Below are 15,737 nucleotides of genomic sequence, written 5' to 3'. Positions count from 1 at the left end.
CTCCATGCCAAGCACACAATAGGTACTCCACGTTTATCAAATAATAGAGTGAATGGCTAAACGAATGAGTGATGATATCTGTACGTAGTTCACTGTATTCTGGACCTAAGTTCTTTAATTCCAGATACTTCTCCTCATGGTAACCATGGCACTATCCCAAGATGGCAATTCTTTTTTCTTTCTCCAAGAGAGGAAATGGAAGCTATCCCAGAGAGTCTGCAAGAAAGTGGACCTTATGTTCCCCATGTGTGACACTAACTGAAAGGGGCGATGCTATCATGTGGTGCCCAGCACTGAGTTTACTGAATGAGGTCCTCTTCACAGGGTAGACAGGGACTGAGTAGTTGGGATAGCCCAAGGAAGCCATGGATAAATACAGCTCTGGGAGACTCTGCCAAACCTCAACTTTTAGATATCAACAAACAAACGATCAGCCTTAGGGCTAAAGGTAGGAAGAAGATAAAAAATACAAGACAGGATTGAAAGGGGCCTCAGAAATGGAGGTCCAAAGGGGTGACTTCCCCATGGCCAATGGTAATCTGGATCAGCACCTGGTCTCTTGTCTCCCAGCCTATTTTAATTCCACATCATTCATCATCCTCTCTGTTTCTTAGGAGCACTCACAAAAAAACCAAAATAGCAACAACAACATAGGGCCATGAAAAAAGGTCTTGGCTAGTATTTCATACTTCCATCATCAAAGGCAAGAGAAGTCAGAGAGGAGGAGAAGCTGGGTCTGACCACTACGTGCATCTCTAATGCAGACTTACCACTTAAACTCTTGTCTTCAACCCCTCTGTTAAAAGAAACTATAAGCCCAAGTCAACAGAAGGAAGGAGAACTGAAACAGACACATGCAAGGTTTAAAAAAGTTTTGGATTCTTCTAGGTGACTGACTACATGACTACATGTTCCCATTATTTCCTAGTTACAGAGATGATCTTGCCTCGAGTACTAATTGTATCTGTTGCCCAAGTTCATTGTTTTTCTGGTGTTGTCTGATGGTTGCCAACTTCTGGGCTTTCTCTCAAGGTCATGGCCGTGACAACAAGTCTCTAGAGATCTGACACGTAAGTACTGGGATAAAGAAGCCATCTCTAACCAAGCCCCCACGTAACTGACTGCAAAATCATACTTGCTCTGGAAGAATCTTCTGTCAGGGCTCACCACATGTCACAGATTCCCGAAGGCAAATGTGGTGCCCGGACCAGGGAGACAAAGTGACAGTGTGAGACCCCCAAGCCAATCACCACCACCCACCAAAGAAACCACGGTTCTTCTTTTTTATTTTTATTTTATTTTTTTAAAGAAACCACAGTTCTGGGTGGAGATGCAAGGAAAAAAGAATACTTCAGAATATGTGTAAGAAGGGGAAAACTAAGCTTTATGTCTTTGGGCTACAATCAGCAAGTAACCAAAACCCAGTATTACAACATTGGGTTTACAATAATTATGATTACAATATTGCACCAGTTCATGTTAAAAAAGTAAAAACAAAAAAACCCCAGAACTACAACAGCAGGACAACACAGAGGAAAAAATATCCAATATCCCACCAACATATGTGGTGGGATATTGGATTGGTCTCCTTTATTGTCAAAGGGATATGGAATCAACTGTAAGAAAACCTTTTTTCATTTGACTTTATATGAGCGCTTACTGAATACCTCCTACAGATAGAAATCATGTTTGCTGACTTGGGGTGGGGCAGGGTGGTGACAAAGCCTAAAAGACAATTCAGCCCTCGGTTTTTAAGTGCACTGGAGAGAAAGAACACAATGTAAGGAGAAAGGCGGCCACGTGTAAATACACAGAGAAAACAACTAACTATGCCCTGGGTGTCTTCAGAAAGAGGATGTTAAGTCCCCTCTTTTGACTTTGGCCTTTGGGTTAATCAATCTACCCAGAGCCATCTCACTCCATTTCCTGGAGTTTTGTGTTACTTCTGGGTTTCATTCTCACCGTGGAGTGGTGGCAGTCAGGGTCTTTGTTTTTTAAGGTTTTTTGTTTTTTTTCTGGGTTTTGGGGTTTTTTTTTTGTTTTTGTTTTTGTTTTTGTTTTTGTTTTTCTTCAGCCAGGGTCTGTGTAATGTACCTGGCTTCATCAGGCACACAGCAAAGGTGGGATCTGCCCAGTGGGTGAAAGGAACACAGATGCTCCCTCTGGGGGTTAACAGAGTCCAGAGTGAGATCTGGCTGGATTTCCTCACAGTGCTGGAGGCAGCATGGCCTCTCTCACAGTGCTGGAGGCTTGAGGCTCTCTCAAGACACACAGGGTCTGAAGTTGACATCCCTCCCTGGGTACCAAGGGCCATCAGAAGCTCTCTGGGAAGCAAATGGGAGAAGGAGAACTGAAAACCAAAGGCACAAGGGAGCCCCGTGCTGGGCATGTGCACAAGGTCTCTAAGGCAGTGGTGGAGGTGGAAGTGTGGCTCAAGATGCTTCTGGGCTTTTCCCTCCCAAGAAACCAGAGTAAAGTCAAGAATCCAGAACTAAAGCCCAGTTTCCTAAAGGCTTAGCTAATTAAAAGGTTAAGTGATGAAGATTCAAGAATGAAAAATGCTTTTCAAAGGAGTTACCATAATGTTAGGAGCATAGGGTCTCTGAGGTCAGAGATGAACCCCCCACCCATTAACAAATACTACAGAGCTCAAATATAGAAATGTGATTTTAAGGATGACTTTATAATCCAAGTAAATGAGGTCACATTTAAATAACAAAATATTTACATATCAACTTTATAAATAAGATGGAATAAATATTAGCTATCATAGGATGCTTGAGGAAACACTGAGTTATCATTCACATTCCCAGTAAGTAACGCAAAGGGATGTTTCATGCATACCAAGCCATCGAATAGATAGACATAAAATTCAATCCTTCAGTGATAATTAAGCATTTCACTTTACAGTTTAACCTTATCAATTCAATAGTCAAAGATCAAAAAATAGGGACAAAATTAAACAAATTCAGGTCATCCACTGTGATGTGTCCCAGGGACCAACAGGGCACCTAATCAATGAACACGACACTCGAGGACATACTTAGTAGCTTTGTCCTGGGTGGCAGGCATGACTAAAAGAGAGGCACTGCTTTGTTGGGACCGAGGAAAAGGGCAGCCCACTGTATCTGGGAGTCCCCATCACTCCTGCCCTGGGTAACACTCCAGTGTAGACGAGGCTCCTCTCCTTGGGCCCTACCTGGGGAGTGCACAGTGGACTCCCTACTCCCAGCACCTGCATTTCTTCGGAGAATTAACAACCTAACTGCCCCTCCCCAAAGCAGCCTCAAGCCGTGACCGGAGGGAGCTGGCATATCTCGTCTTGGCTCCTTCACCCCTTGGGTGGGAAAATTCCAATGTATGATGTCTACACTGGCTCCTGTATGATGGTCACTGGCTTCGTGATGCACCCTTCCTTGGCTCTCCTCCTGCCCCATTTCACTTTTTGGATGTCCTACTGATGTTTTCCAGGATCTCCCAACCCGCAAATAAGCTCCTGGTTCCCGAATTCTTGTCTTAGGGTATTTCTCGAGGAGCCTAAACTGTGATACTCCTCTGAGTTGTCTTCATCATCTCCGGGCCTCACTTGTCCTCCTCCCAAGACCCGTCTGGCTACTAATCACTGCTGATGCCAAAGGACCAGCAGTTTTACCCGAAGACAAATATGCAGGGGTCACAGCAGATTCGGGGTAGGAGAGTTATTTGTTCCCGAGGATTATTAGTAGGCCAGAGTTGCACAAAGAAGAAACCTTGCAGAAGGTCATCATGGGAAAGGAACAGCAGAGCATGGGTCAGGAGGGGACATCAGGTGGCAGTCGCCAGCTGGGGCACCACAGGGAGGGAGAGGTTGGGATGCCCTTACTGGGAGAGATGGGGAAGTAGAATAAGCCCAGGCCCCCTTGCCTTGCCTCTCCTGTGTCCCTGAAGGTGCACCCTGAGCCTTCTGCCTTGAAGCCCACCACCAGCTTCTCTGCCCTCTCTCTTAGAGCCCACCCTCTCTCAGTGCCCTTTGGGGTCAACTTTTGATCTCTGTGTCCCCCAGTTCAAGGTCCATGCCTATGCCACTGGCTTTCAGTCCTGGATGACACTCATTCCCTTTCCCAGAGACAGCCCCCGTGCAGTGGGAGACTTTCTGTAAGTGCTGAGAGATCAGCCCGAGCCCAAAAACTGTCCAGGAGCCCTTATCCCCTTGTCGCGAAGAGTACATCCCTGTGGAGTTCTTCGAAAGTTACAATCTGCTTTAAAACACAACCATCCATCCTGCTCTCCATTCTCAGCCCCCTGCCACACTGAATATTTGTTTGTTACCAGATCCTTCTTTCTGTTTAAACATCTTCTTCACAGTCTGGCAGGCAGAGCCGTCCCCGAGGCACACACCGCAGCGATCCTCTGTGGCGTTGGAGCCGATCTCATAGTCACAGCCGACCATCTGTGGGGAAGAGAGGCTGCAGGTGACCGACACGGATGGGGACACCACACCTCCCTTCTCCTTTTCCCCTCCGCTCTTGATGAGATCTGGGCTGGGGACAGATACAGAGACAAATGGTTCCTGTCCCTGGGGTGAGCCAGAGGAGGAAACACAGCGTCCACTGATAGTAAAGGAACTTAGAGAGGAAAGACGGACACACTGAGTGGGTTCCCAGTTTCTCCTGAGTCCCAGGCAGAACTGAACACAGTTCCGAACAGTTAACATGGAGAATGTCTTGGAATCAGAGTTGCTAGAACAGTATATCCCCTTCTGATGTGCAAACCTCCTGCCCCTTTGTCTTCAGTGAGTTCCCAGGAATGACGCGAGTTCCTCTGCCTGTAATACAGTGGTGGTTCAATCCCTCTATGGGCCTCACTGCTGTGCTCTCTGCTTCTTGTCTGAGCACAGCCGGCGACCCGGCAGCCACCGAGGAGTGGGCTCAATGTTGAGACTCCTTCAGTCCCACAGGATATGACATCTCTGACCTGGGGACCACCATCAGATGCTTGGGAGCCCCCTAAGCCCCCTAAGACCCCTTGACATTTCACATGTAGCTAAACCCCAGCCACTGTGAGCTTTCTCCTAGGAACCGAGACTGACTTCACCCTGCTCTGGACCCGATCCCCTACCAGGGCTCTGCCCATCGGCCCTTCTCCGTCACCTTCTTTCCCTCACCATGAGCTCTTCTCCTCAGCCAATTCTTTCCCACCTGAAAATCCCCAGGCTGGAAAAGGGGGGCAGTTAAACTGGGGTGTTCAGTAGCATCAGATACCAAAAAGTTATGACACATAGACGGAAAGTCATGAAACACTTGAGCCTCCGCCAGAGGTCTTGGTTACTTGCTCTCTGGCAACAGAGGGAGGGAACCTGGACCATATCCTACTAGTCAGACATCTCCTTGAGAAGAATTGTGCTTAGGCAGTTGTTTTTTTTTCCTCCTTCAAACATAATTTCCTTCCTTGATTTATTTTTCATATTTCTAAGTTTGTGTTTTCGTTCCAGGAGAATTTCAGGCATACACCATAGTGACTAGGCACCTCCACAGGGCATCCAGTACCCGTCACATTTCCTTTCTTGTTTTAGCTCCAATTCCAATCCGCTGAAAGGAAGAACAGTTTGAATTTTTAAATACACCCTCCCTTCACCAGCCAAACAGAGAATTAATGGCCAGTGACAGGAAATACCTCCATTCCTCAAACTAACTCTCTCTTCAGCTCTGAGGATTGTGCTACTTGACCCAGTTGGGAAAAAATAAAGTGCTAAGAGATCAAAAAATTACTCATGCTAATCACAAGAAAGAGAAACTGTCAGGATGTGTACTCGGTCATGAGTAAAACATTAGCTCTTCAATGCGCCGTGTTTTCAGCAGGCTGGAGCATATGCTGATGAGCTGATCTGTATACATCGCAGCCCCAGAGACCTTCATTCCTTCATCAATGTCACTCAGCTTTTCACATCCTATGCTCTGGCAAGGGACCCATGACAGGATCGTCTTTCCACCTTCCGCAGAATCAGAGGTGGCTTTCCTGCTGCCACTGAATGTGGCCAATGACTCCAGCCAGGATTTCCAACTGCCAACTGCCACTTCAGTGAGCAACATCAAAAGAGAAATCCTTTAACTTTCCCATTATATAATTTCTTTCTTTAACAAACAGCTTTTTGGGGCACCTCAGTTGGTTAAATTGGTTAAGCATCTGCCTTTGGCCCAGGTCATGATCCCGGGGGTCCTGGGGTCGAACCCCAGGTCCTGCTCTCTGCTTCTCCTTCTCCCTCTGCCTCCTGCTCACCCTGCTTGTGCTCTCTCTCTCTGTGTCAAATAAATAAATGAATCTTTAAAAAAGAATAACTAAGGAACTCCTGTGAGTCCCAGTTTCATCTTTAAAAAAATAAAATTAAAATTAAAAAATAAAAAACAGCCAGGATATCAACCCTGAGACACAGGAACATTAAAGTGTCTTTTCAAATCTCTACCAAAAGAGGATAGATACAAATGGGAAGAATAACATTAAGAAATCCAGGAAAACAAACACACTGGCTCATCTCTCTTCTTCAGCAGCATCTGCCCGCGTACTTGGGGATGGAGGTGGGGGCCGGGGGAGGGAGACCCGACAGAGAACGTCCCACAGTGTAGTCAAGGGGTTCTTGCAGAGACTAAAAACCCCACAGAGAATGTCCCATAGTGTAGTCAAGAGGTTCTTATAGAGACTTCACTCCAACTGCTTCTCCCGTCATTGGCTCCCAGCCCAAGCAACAATGAGTTCAATGTCTACCACGAGGCCTGGGAAGACATGAGCCGGTCATCCTTGCTGCACATAAAACAAAAGGGCTCCCAGGGGAAAACGAATAGATGTCACTCAGCTTTTCACATCCCATGCTCTGGCAAGGGACCCATGACAGGATCGTCTTTCCACCTTCCGCAGAATCAGAGGTGGCTTTCCTGCTGCCACTGAATGTGGCCAATGACTCCAGCCAGGATTTCCTCTGATGGGACTCCTCGTGTGCCCAACTGCCACTTCAGTGAGCAACATCAAAAGAGAAATCCTTTAACTTTCCCATTATATAATTTCTTTCTTTAACAAACAGCTTTTTGGGGCACCTCAGTTGGTTAAATTGGTTAAGCATCTGCCTTTGGCCCAGGTCATGATCCCGGGGGTCCTGGGGTCGAACCCCAGGTCCTGCTCTCTGCTTCTCCTTCTCCCTCTGCCTCCTGCTCACCCTGCTTGTGCTCTCTCTCTCTGTGTCAAATAAATAAATGAGTCTTTAAAAAAGACTAAGGAACTCCTGTGAGTCCCAGTTTCATCTTTAAAAAAATAAAATTAAAATTAAAAAATAAAAAACAGCTTGATTGAGGCATAGCAGACATAGAAAATACGGTACCAATTAAACATAAACAACTTGATGAGTCTGGATTCACACAAGTAACTGTGAAACCAGCACTCTGGTCAAGGTTACAGTCATATCCCACCCCCAGATGTTTCCTTGTGACTCTGTGTGTGTGTGCTAAGAACTTCGAACGGGGGATCTAGGCTCTCAAACAATGTCTAGGCGCACAGTACAGCGTGTTAACCATTGGCACCACAGCCATGGGGATGCACAGGCCTTTGCATCTTGCCTGACTGAAAATTTGTACTCAGTGAACAACAGCTCTCCGTGGTTCCCTCCCCTCAGCTTTTGGCAATCCCTGCTTTATTCTTAGCTTTTATGAGTCTGACTATTTTAGATTCTCGGGTAAATGGAATCCTGTGGAGCTCATTCTTCTGTGAGGGTCTTGTTCACTTAGCGCAACGTCCCCCAGGCTCAGCCCTGCTGTCACAAATGGCAGGATTTCCCTTTTCTCAAAAGCTGGATGGAACAAAATTCTGTTGTGTGGCTACAACACAGTACCGACCACATTTTATTTGTCCTTTCATCTGCTGATGGATGTTTGGGTTGTTTTAATTTCTTGGCTGTTGCAAATAATGCTGCAGTGAACGTGGGAGAACAGACATTTCATCATTATCCTGATTTCAATTCTTTTGGATACACACCCAGAAATCCCATGTCTGGGTCTTCTGGTAGGTTCTATCTTTAATTTTTTGCGGGAACCTCCGTATTGTTTTCTATAATGGCTGCACGATTGTGCATTCCCACCAACAGTGAGCAGGGTCGCCCTTTCTCCACATCTTCGGCAACACCTATCTTTTGGTTTTTTGAAGACAGCCATCCCAACAGGTGTGAGTGGTATCTTATGGTGGGTTTGATTAGTATTTCTGTGATGTTTAATACTGTTAAACACCTTTCCACATACCATTTCTATGCCTTCTCTGGAGAAATACCTATTCAGCTTGTTCTTTTAACCGGGTTATTTGTTTTCTTGCTCTTGAGTTGTTGGGAGTTTCTTACACATTCCAGATATTAGCCCCTTGTCATATATTTGGTTTTCAAATATTTTCTTTCACTCTGTAGATTGCCTTTTTACTCTGATGGTTATGTCCTCTCTGTCAGAAGTGTATCATCCATTCTTAACCCTGACACTTGGCCTAAAGAGCACACTCTCTTGAGTATTAGAGAATTCAGGTTCCAGGCTTTCTCCAGGCCCCTGGCTCTGTGAGTGAATGCATACTACATATTCTTAGCAATTCTCATCTTTTCCCTATGAGTTAGCACTGTTTTACTTTGTAAATTCTCAAAGGACTGAGAAGAACTCAAACACCAACTGGGGCCAAGACCCACTCCACCTGCAATGTCGTCCCTGCTCTTCACAGACCCGTGGCAGAGGTCGACAAAGGAAGTCTGCCTGGTTCTGAGATGAGGCCCGTTCTTAGCCGGTGAAACTCCAAGTGTAATGATGGGCAGAGTTACACTCACCTGAAAAGAACATGTGAATGATACTGCCATTTGATAAAAAGGGACAGTAACAATAATGCTGTCCTCGCTCTAACATTGGGAGTTAGGATCTGGCATTCTGGAGGGAGATGTGCCCCAGACAAACTGCTAAGAGGATGTTCAGCAAATCACTGAAATGGCCAAAACAGCCAGAGAGAGCAAAGCAGGTTTGGGACAGTTTCTGAGAGAAACCAGCGAGGGGGCACACTTAGGACAGGGAGCAAGACTACCAGGCAAGGTGGAGGACTACACGGGAATTCACACGGTTGAATTTCTTGAAAGAAGTTGCTGTGGCTGATATCGAAGAGATTACTGCCTATGTTCTCCTCCAGGATTCTGATGGATTCCTGTCTCACATTGAGGTCTTTTATCCATTTTGAGTTTATCTTTGTGTACGGTGTAAGAGAATGGTCGAGTTTCATTCTTCTACATATAGCTGCCCAGTTTTCCCAGCACCATTTATTGAAGAGACTGTCTTTTTTCCAATGTATATTTTTTCCTGTTTTATTGATTATTTGCTCCAGCTCTTTGAAGAATACTGGTGGAATTTTGATCGGAATAGCATTAAAAGTATAGATTGCTCTAGTCAGTATAAACATTTTAACAATGTTTAACAATGCCAGTACCATGCGTTGTACTGGCATCCGATCCAAGAGCATGGAATGGTCTTCCATCTTTTTGTGTCTTCTTCAATTTCTTTCATGAGTGTTCTGTAGTTCCTCGAGTACAGATCCTTTACCTCTTTGGTTAGGTTTATTCCCAGGTATCTTATGGTTCTTGGTGCTATAGTAAATGGAATAGATTCTCTAATTTCCCTTTCTGTATTTTCATTATTAGTGTATAAGAAAGCCACTGATTTTTGTACATTGACTTTGTATCCTGCCACACTGCTGAATTGTTGTATGAGTTCTAGTAGTTTGGGGGTGGAGTCTTTTGGGTTTTCCATATAAAGAATCATGTCATCTGCAAAGAGAGAGAGTTTGACTTCTTCATTACCAATTTGTATACCTTTTATTTCTCTCTGTTGTCTGATTGCTGTTGCTAGGACTTCTAATACTATGTTGAACAAGAGTGGTGAGAGTAGGCATCCTTGTTGTGTTCCTGATCTCAACGGGAAGGATGCAAGCTTTTTCCCATTGAGGATGATATTTGCTGTGGGTCTTTCATAGATATATTTGATGAAGTTCAGGAATGTTCCCTCTATCCCTATACTTTGAAGCGTTTTAATCAAGAACAGATGCTGGATTTTGTCAAATGCTTTTTCTGCATCAATTGAGAAGACCATGTGGTTCTTCTCTCTTCTCTTATTAATTTGTTCTATCACATTGATTGACTTGCGAATGCTGAACCATCCTTGTAGCCCAGGGATGAATCCCACCTGGTCATGGTGGATAATCTTTTTAATGTGCTGTTGGATCCTGTTTGCTAGGATCTTTTTGAGAATCTTAGCATCCATATTCATCAGTGATATTGGTCTGAAATTCTCCTTTTTGGTAGGGTCTTTTCCTGGTTTGGGGATCAGGGTAATGCTGGCTTCATAGAAAGAGTCAGGAAGTTTTCCTTCTGCTTCAATTTTTTGGAACAGCTTCAGGAGAATAGGTATTATTTCTTCTTTGAAAGTTTGGTAGGATTCCCCAGGGAATCCATCAGGTCCTGGGCTCTTGTTTTTTGGGAGGTTTTTGATCACTGCTTCAATCTTGTTACTAGATATTGGTCTATTCAGGTTGTTAATTTCTTCCTGATTCAATTTTGGGAGTTTATAGTTTTCCAGGAATGCATCCATTTCATCTAGGTTGCTTAGCTTATTGGCATATAACTGTTGATAATAACTTCTGATGATTGTTTCTACTTCTTTGGTGTTCGTTGTGATCTCTCCCTTTTCATTCATAATTTTATGTATTTGAGCTTTCTCTCTTTTCTTTTGGATTAGTGTCGCCATTTCTATTCTAAGATGTATACAGTAGGTTGAGCATAAGAGCAAAAAAGGGTTGATCGGACCTACGATCCTGGGCTGAGAGGTGGACTGAAGGCTAAGAGAAGTCTGGGGACAGCCGGTGTGACAAATCAGGACATCTGGGCTGCTCGGGAAGAAGTTGAAGCCAGAGCCATGGGGATTGGTAGAAAAGGGGAGACAGAAGAACCTGAAATCAAGAGCTGGTTCTCAGGAGAAAGGACTGGGAGGGCAGGCGTGGGACTTCCTGCCCACAGGTTTGCAAGCTTACGCCATGCCATGCTTGTGATTAAAAACAGGAGATAGCCTGAAAAGTCTAAGTTTAAATTCATATCTTTGATAAACAAACTTAAAGAGTTTAGTACAACTCTTTTAAAAAATGGGAGAAGGGCATCAATAGACAGTCACCTTCTAGAACAAATTCCATTCTGATCAAGGCCTGGTGACTCTCCTGACAACAGAATCTGCAAATCTAATGAGCCAAAATGATGGCAAATATCATCATTTCAAAATGGACTGTTAAGTATATGAATAAAAGCAAATTCAATAAATGTTTATGTGAAGCTGAGCAAACATATTTTCATACAAAGAAGGTGAATTAGATACTATAGTTTTTTTCTTATGATGTATCTTTTTATTTCAATATCTGATCAATGACCTTTGAAAAAACTGTAGTAAATGAGTAAGACAACTAACAAAGCTGGAAATAACCACAGCCTGGATCCTTGGAAGGTAAACTGAATTTAGGCTATTAAGGCAAATTTGACTTGACATAATGTTGAAGCTTAAAAACTTGCTCAGTGTGGTAAAGAGAGCAAGTGGGTAATTAAAGCTTCTAAAAAGTCCCAACTCATTTCCAAAAAGAGGAAGTCAAGCTGAGAGACTGTAGCCTCTTCTATTCAGCTCATTTAATTGGCTTCAAGAGAGGCACCCAAGATCCCTTAGGTTTTGTTCAGAACGTCCCCGAGAGGTGGATGCCAGTGGATGCTGCTGCCAATGGACCCTGCCAATCGTGGACTAAAACTAAGACTCAAAAAACAATGAGTTCATTAAATTCATTGTTGGCTCTGTTAAGTTATAGGTGGGAGGTATAAGCAATTACGAATAAAAAAGGGGGGGCTTCACCTACTGTTTCTGATAAAAGGAGGAGGGGGGCTCTGTATAACCTTAGTAGAGAAATACTGTTTTTGGGTAAATTACACTGGAGTCATTAAAAAAGTCTAGCAGCTGAAGGAGGGTATAGAACTGGCTTAAAAGTCAAAGATTTGACTTGTCTCCAAAGAAAAGGGGGGAATGTAAGGACCTATTTAGAAACTGTCCCTGCTCCCCTTCCCCCAGGGGATTTACAGGTAACAAAGTCCAGATACAAAGGTGGGTCAGGCCAGGTGGAGACATCCAATCAGTTGGGGGGCATGCATACTGTCTCCCTGGTTACCAAGGAGTATGCCCCCCCCCTTTGGGAGCCCTTTTGGCGCCAATCCCAATCAAGGTGTAATAGGCTGATTCAAATGTCTACTAGGGTAAATTGTAACTCAACTGGTCACCTAGCATCACTGTGGAATTTCCTGTGTGTGTTACAATCTCATTGGCTACCTGTGCGTGGCCAGACCTGACCGCATGGCCTTTGCCCTTAAAAGCTAGTCTGTGAAGCGGAGAGGGGTCGCTCTCTTTTGTAAGAGGTGCGGCCCCGAATGTTCAGTTAGATTCTTGATGCTTGGCGCGAAATAAAGCTTTGCTTGACCTTCAAAAACAAAAACAAAAAAACAAAACAAAACAAAAAACGCAGTGTTCTCTGTCTTCTGCTAAAGATACCATTGCTGTGCTTGCAAAGGTATTCAGGTCTAACAGATCATTTAACATCACATTCCTTTCACAGTGATTAAGGTCCTTAGCCCTAGCTGCATATGGCAATTACCTGGGAAATTTTCACAATGTTAGTGCCCAGGCCCCGAATCCCAGAAGTTCTGAATCAACAGGTTTGAGATTGAGTCCGGACATCACCTGTCTTTAAAAGCTCTTTGGGTGATTCTAATAGGCAGCCAGGCCTGAGAACCTATTGTTCTGGATAGCGATGCTGCTGTTTTGGCCTGACTTAGCTAGATAAACCTCTTCCCACTCTGGAGAACAGATCTAACTTGAATATATATTAATTACTTTTGGCTCTTTATAACTACAGAGCTAATTGGTAAGGAGTCTGAACGAGAATTTCATGAGTTCTTAGAAATGTAGAGTGTGATTAGGACTGGCTTTTAACTCACTCATTCCCGGGAATTGTCATGTTGCCTCCTATATTTTGGTCACTACTGGAATAAATCAATAGGCAACTTCATGGTGATAAACGTATCTTTTCAGGGTGCTGAACCCTTATGGGCAGGAGCCTTCTTCTGTGGCAGCAATTTAATCCAGTGGGGAAAAAAATTACAGTAAACATTTGTTGAAGAAACTAAAATGCATCAGAAACTTACTGTGTGCCAAGGACTCTCTTATGTTAGGGCTTAACATACACGTCTTTATTTAACCTATTTGACACTAACTAGGAAGATACATTAACATCCTAATTTTAAGAAAAAGAAACTGAGTCTCAGCAAAATGTCTTGAGTTATATGGTTGGTTCACAATGGCATCAAGTTCACATTCTAGAGCCTGAGACCTAACCACTGTACTTTCCAAAGAGCTAATTAGAACTTTCTATATAAATTTTCCTTCATTGATTAAAAACACCTTTTCTTTAAACTGACATTTTTATGCCCGGGTGTTGGGTCACAAACTTGTTCATCAAGTCCTTGCAAACTAAACTGTGAGTACCAGAGAGGAGTTCTTCAATGGGCTGCACACATAAAAGCATGGACAAATCAGGTCTCTCTCATTTCCAAAAAGGCGGAGTTGATTAATGGAGTCAGTGTCGAAAAGTTAAATGGAAATCGGAAGATCTGGTTGAAAAGTTCCTATCAAGTCATCTCTCCTCTTACGGTAGATTATTCTGGTAATCAACGGAGAATTACATGTAAAAATGCTTTGCACAAAACACTACGCAAACTACTGTTAATTTCAGATTTTTCTCAAGTTTAAGTACTCTGCTGGTAAGTAACCAGCTAGTAATTTAATACCACAAAAATAATCAGGGTCAACTCTTCCTAATAATTCTTCCTTTAAGTTGTTGCTTCTTCAACTTGACCTGTTCTATGCCTAAAATGACATCACAGAGCACATCAGTTAGTCAAGAAAGACCACAGCAGGAGTGAAAGCTTTCAATTCCAAACTGTTGACTCTGATCAAGACTTTCAAGTCCAGTCTCGCAGATCACATACTAAAAAAAGGACCACATGTCAAAGTCACAAAAGAAAGCTTAGAACATCTGACTTCCTGAATTAATAAAAACCATGATTTAATGAAGTTGTAGATTAAGGAAACATACCCAATACCTTACATATGCCATTAATACAGACATTTCTGCTGTTGCCACCTTCAAAGCAAGGAGTACCATCAATGACAGCATCCAGCATTTTCTCGGAAAACTGGCCATCTATGGGTCGGCAGTAGAGCTCACAAGGATGTGCTGGAGTGAAAAAGAGACAAATCCTTGCAAATTAGCTTTTTTAGCTCTGCACCGTTCCTACAGGATTCTTTTGTACTCACTATCCCCACAAGTCGCTTATCTGGAGATTCCCATTTTTCACTCTCCCATGACACATGTTGAAATGCAGGCTTTTTCTTTTTCTCCAGTTAAAGGGTTTTACAACAAATTAAATTGGGGAGATTGCTTTAAAATGCTATGCTTTTTGTTATAAACAATGTAACCTTTCAATCAAACATGGAACTGTGCTTATAAAATGAAGGTGCGGAGCCTCTGGGGCTAACCTAGAAAAGAAGCAATAGTAACCAGTGCTGCCAGACTCAAGAGAAGCATGGTGCCCACCCACCATCTGTTGCAAAGAAGCAGACCTCTAGGGAAGAGGCAGGCCCCTCCCCCAGGGCCAGCTCTCTACAACAACCGCCACCACAATCATGACCCCACCTCCAACAAATATTTTTCTTTATTCTCCTCAAGTTCAACAAGTGCCTGGACACAAATTTACAAACACAGAGAAATAGAAAGCCTGACTTTTTGCTGAAGCTGAAGCCAACGAGCTTACCGTAATGGTCTATCCCACCATGCTCTCTCCTCCCACGAATACATTCTAGGGTTCAATGTTCTATTCCTTTGTTAATGAGGATAGGGTGATTTCCAGCACAGGAACTGTTCTAAAGATTTACTTAATAAAATTAGAGTACCAGAAAAAGATAGGTAACTTTGAAAACAAAAATTGCCTTAAAAATTTTAATAGGTAAAGGCACCTGAGTGGCTCAGTGGGTTAAAGCCTCTGCCTTCGGCTCAGATCATGATCTCGGGGTCCTGGAATCAAGCCCCGCATCGGGCGCTCTGTTCAGCAGGGAGCCTGATTCCTCCTCTCTCTCTACCTGCCTCTCTGCCTACTTGTGATCTCTATCCGTTAAGTAAATAAATAAATAAATCTTTAACAAAAAAAAGCTTGAGAATGTCTTCTTCAGAAAGGTCCATCTTGGGAAGAATCTCGTTTGGATCTGTTTATTGGGATTGAACTTGAGTTTCTGGCAGATGTGACCAGCTGAGGGCTCAATGAGACCAGCCATCGGCCATGTGCCAAGGACCCACCCCGTGTGGATGCTGATACAAATACCCAGCTAACACAAAGCCTAGGTGTGGCTCCTCAAGAGTGCGATGATCCGTTTGGTAAAGAAATAAAAGCATAAAACACAAATATAACTAAGAGCAGAAGCTAGAGACAAACTTGAGACAGGGGTCAAGAACACCTTTTAAAGCTCAAAGGAGAAAAATAAAAGCAAAGAAAGAATACTAACTTATATTATATAAAGAGCAATGGATAAGTTGTCTGAGAAAATGACAAAATCAAAATGAGTTGCAGAGATCACAGC

At 43.5% G+C, this 15,737-nt stretch overlaps 1 protein-coding gene across 3 annotated transcripts in view; it reads right to left on the bottom strand.

The window, feature by feature from the left end:
- The window catches only part of ADAMTS12 (ADAM metallopeptidase with thrombospondin type 1 motif 12), a 292,155-nt gene that overhangs the window by 67,039 nt on the left and 209,379 nt on the right, over positions 1 to 15,737 (bottom strand). For all 3 annotated transcript variants that reach the window (XM_082724445.1, XM_082724446.1, XM_082724447.1), the window contains 2 exons: positions 14,207 to 14,340; positions 4,309 to 4,429 (listed from right to left, as the gene is read on the bottom strand). In XM_082724445.1, coding sequence (XP_082580571.1) covers positions 4,309 to 4,429; positions 14,207 to 14,340 — 255 coding nt within the window. The remainder of the gene's footprint in view (positions 1 to 4,308; positions 4,430 to 14,206; positions 14,341 to 15,737) is intronic.

Source organism: Mustela nivalis, assembly GCF_964662115.1.
Source record: "Mustela nivalis genome assembly, chromosome: 3".
Taxonomy (NCBI): Eukaryota; Metazoa; Chordata; class Mammalia; order Carnivora; family Mustelidae; genus Mustela; species Mustela nivalis.
The sequence above is the reverse complement of the archived record's forward strand: the minus strand, read 5'-3'. Positions and strand labels throughout refer to the sequence as shown.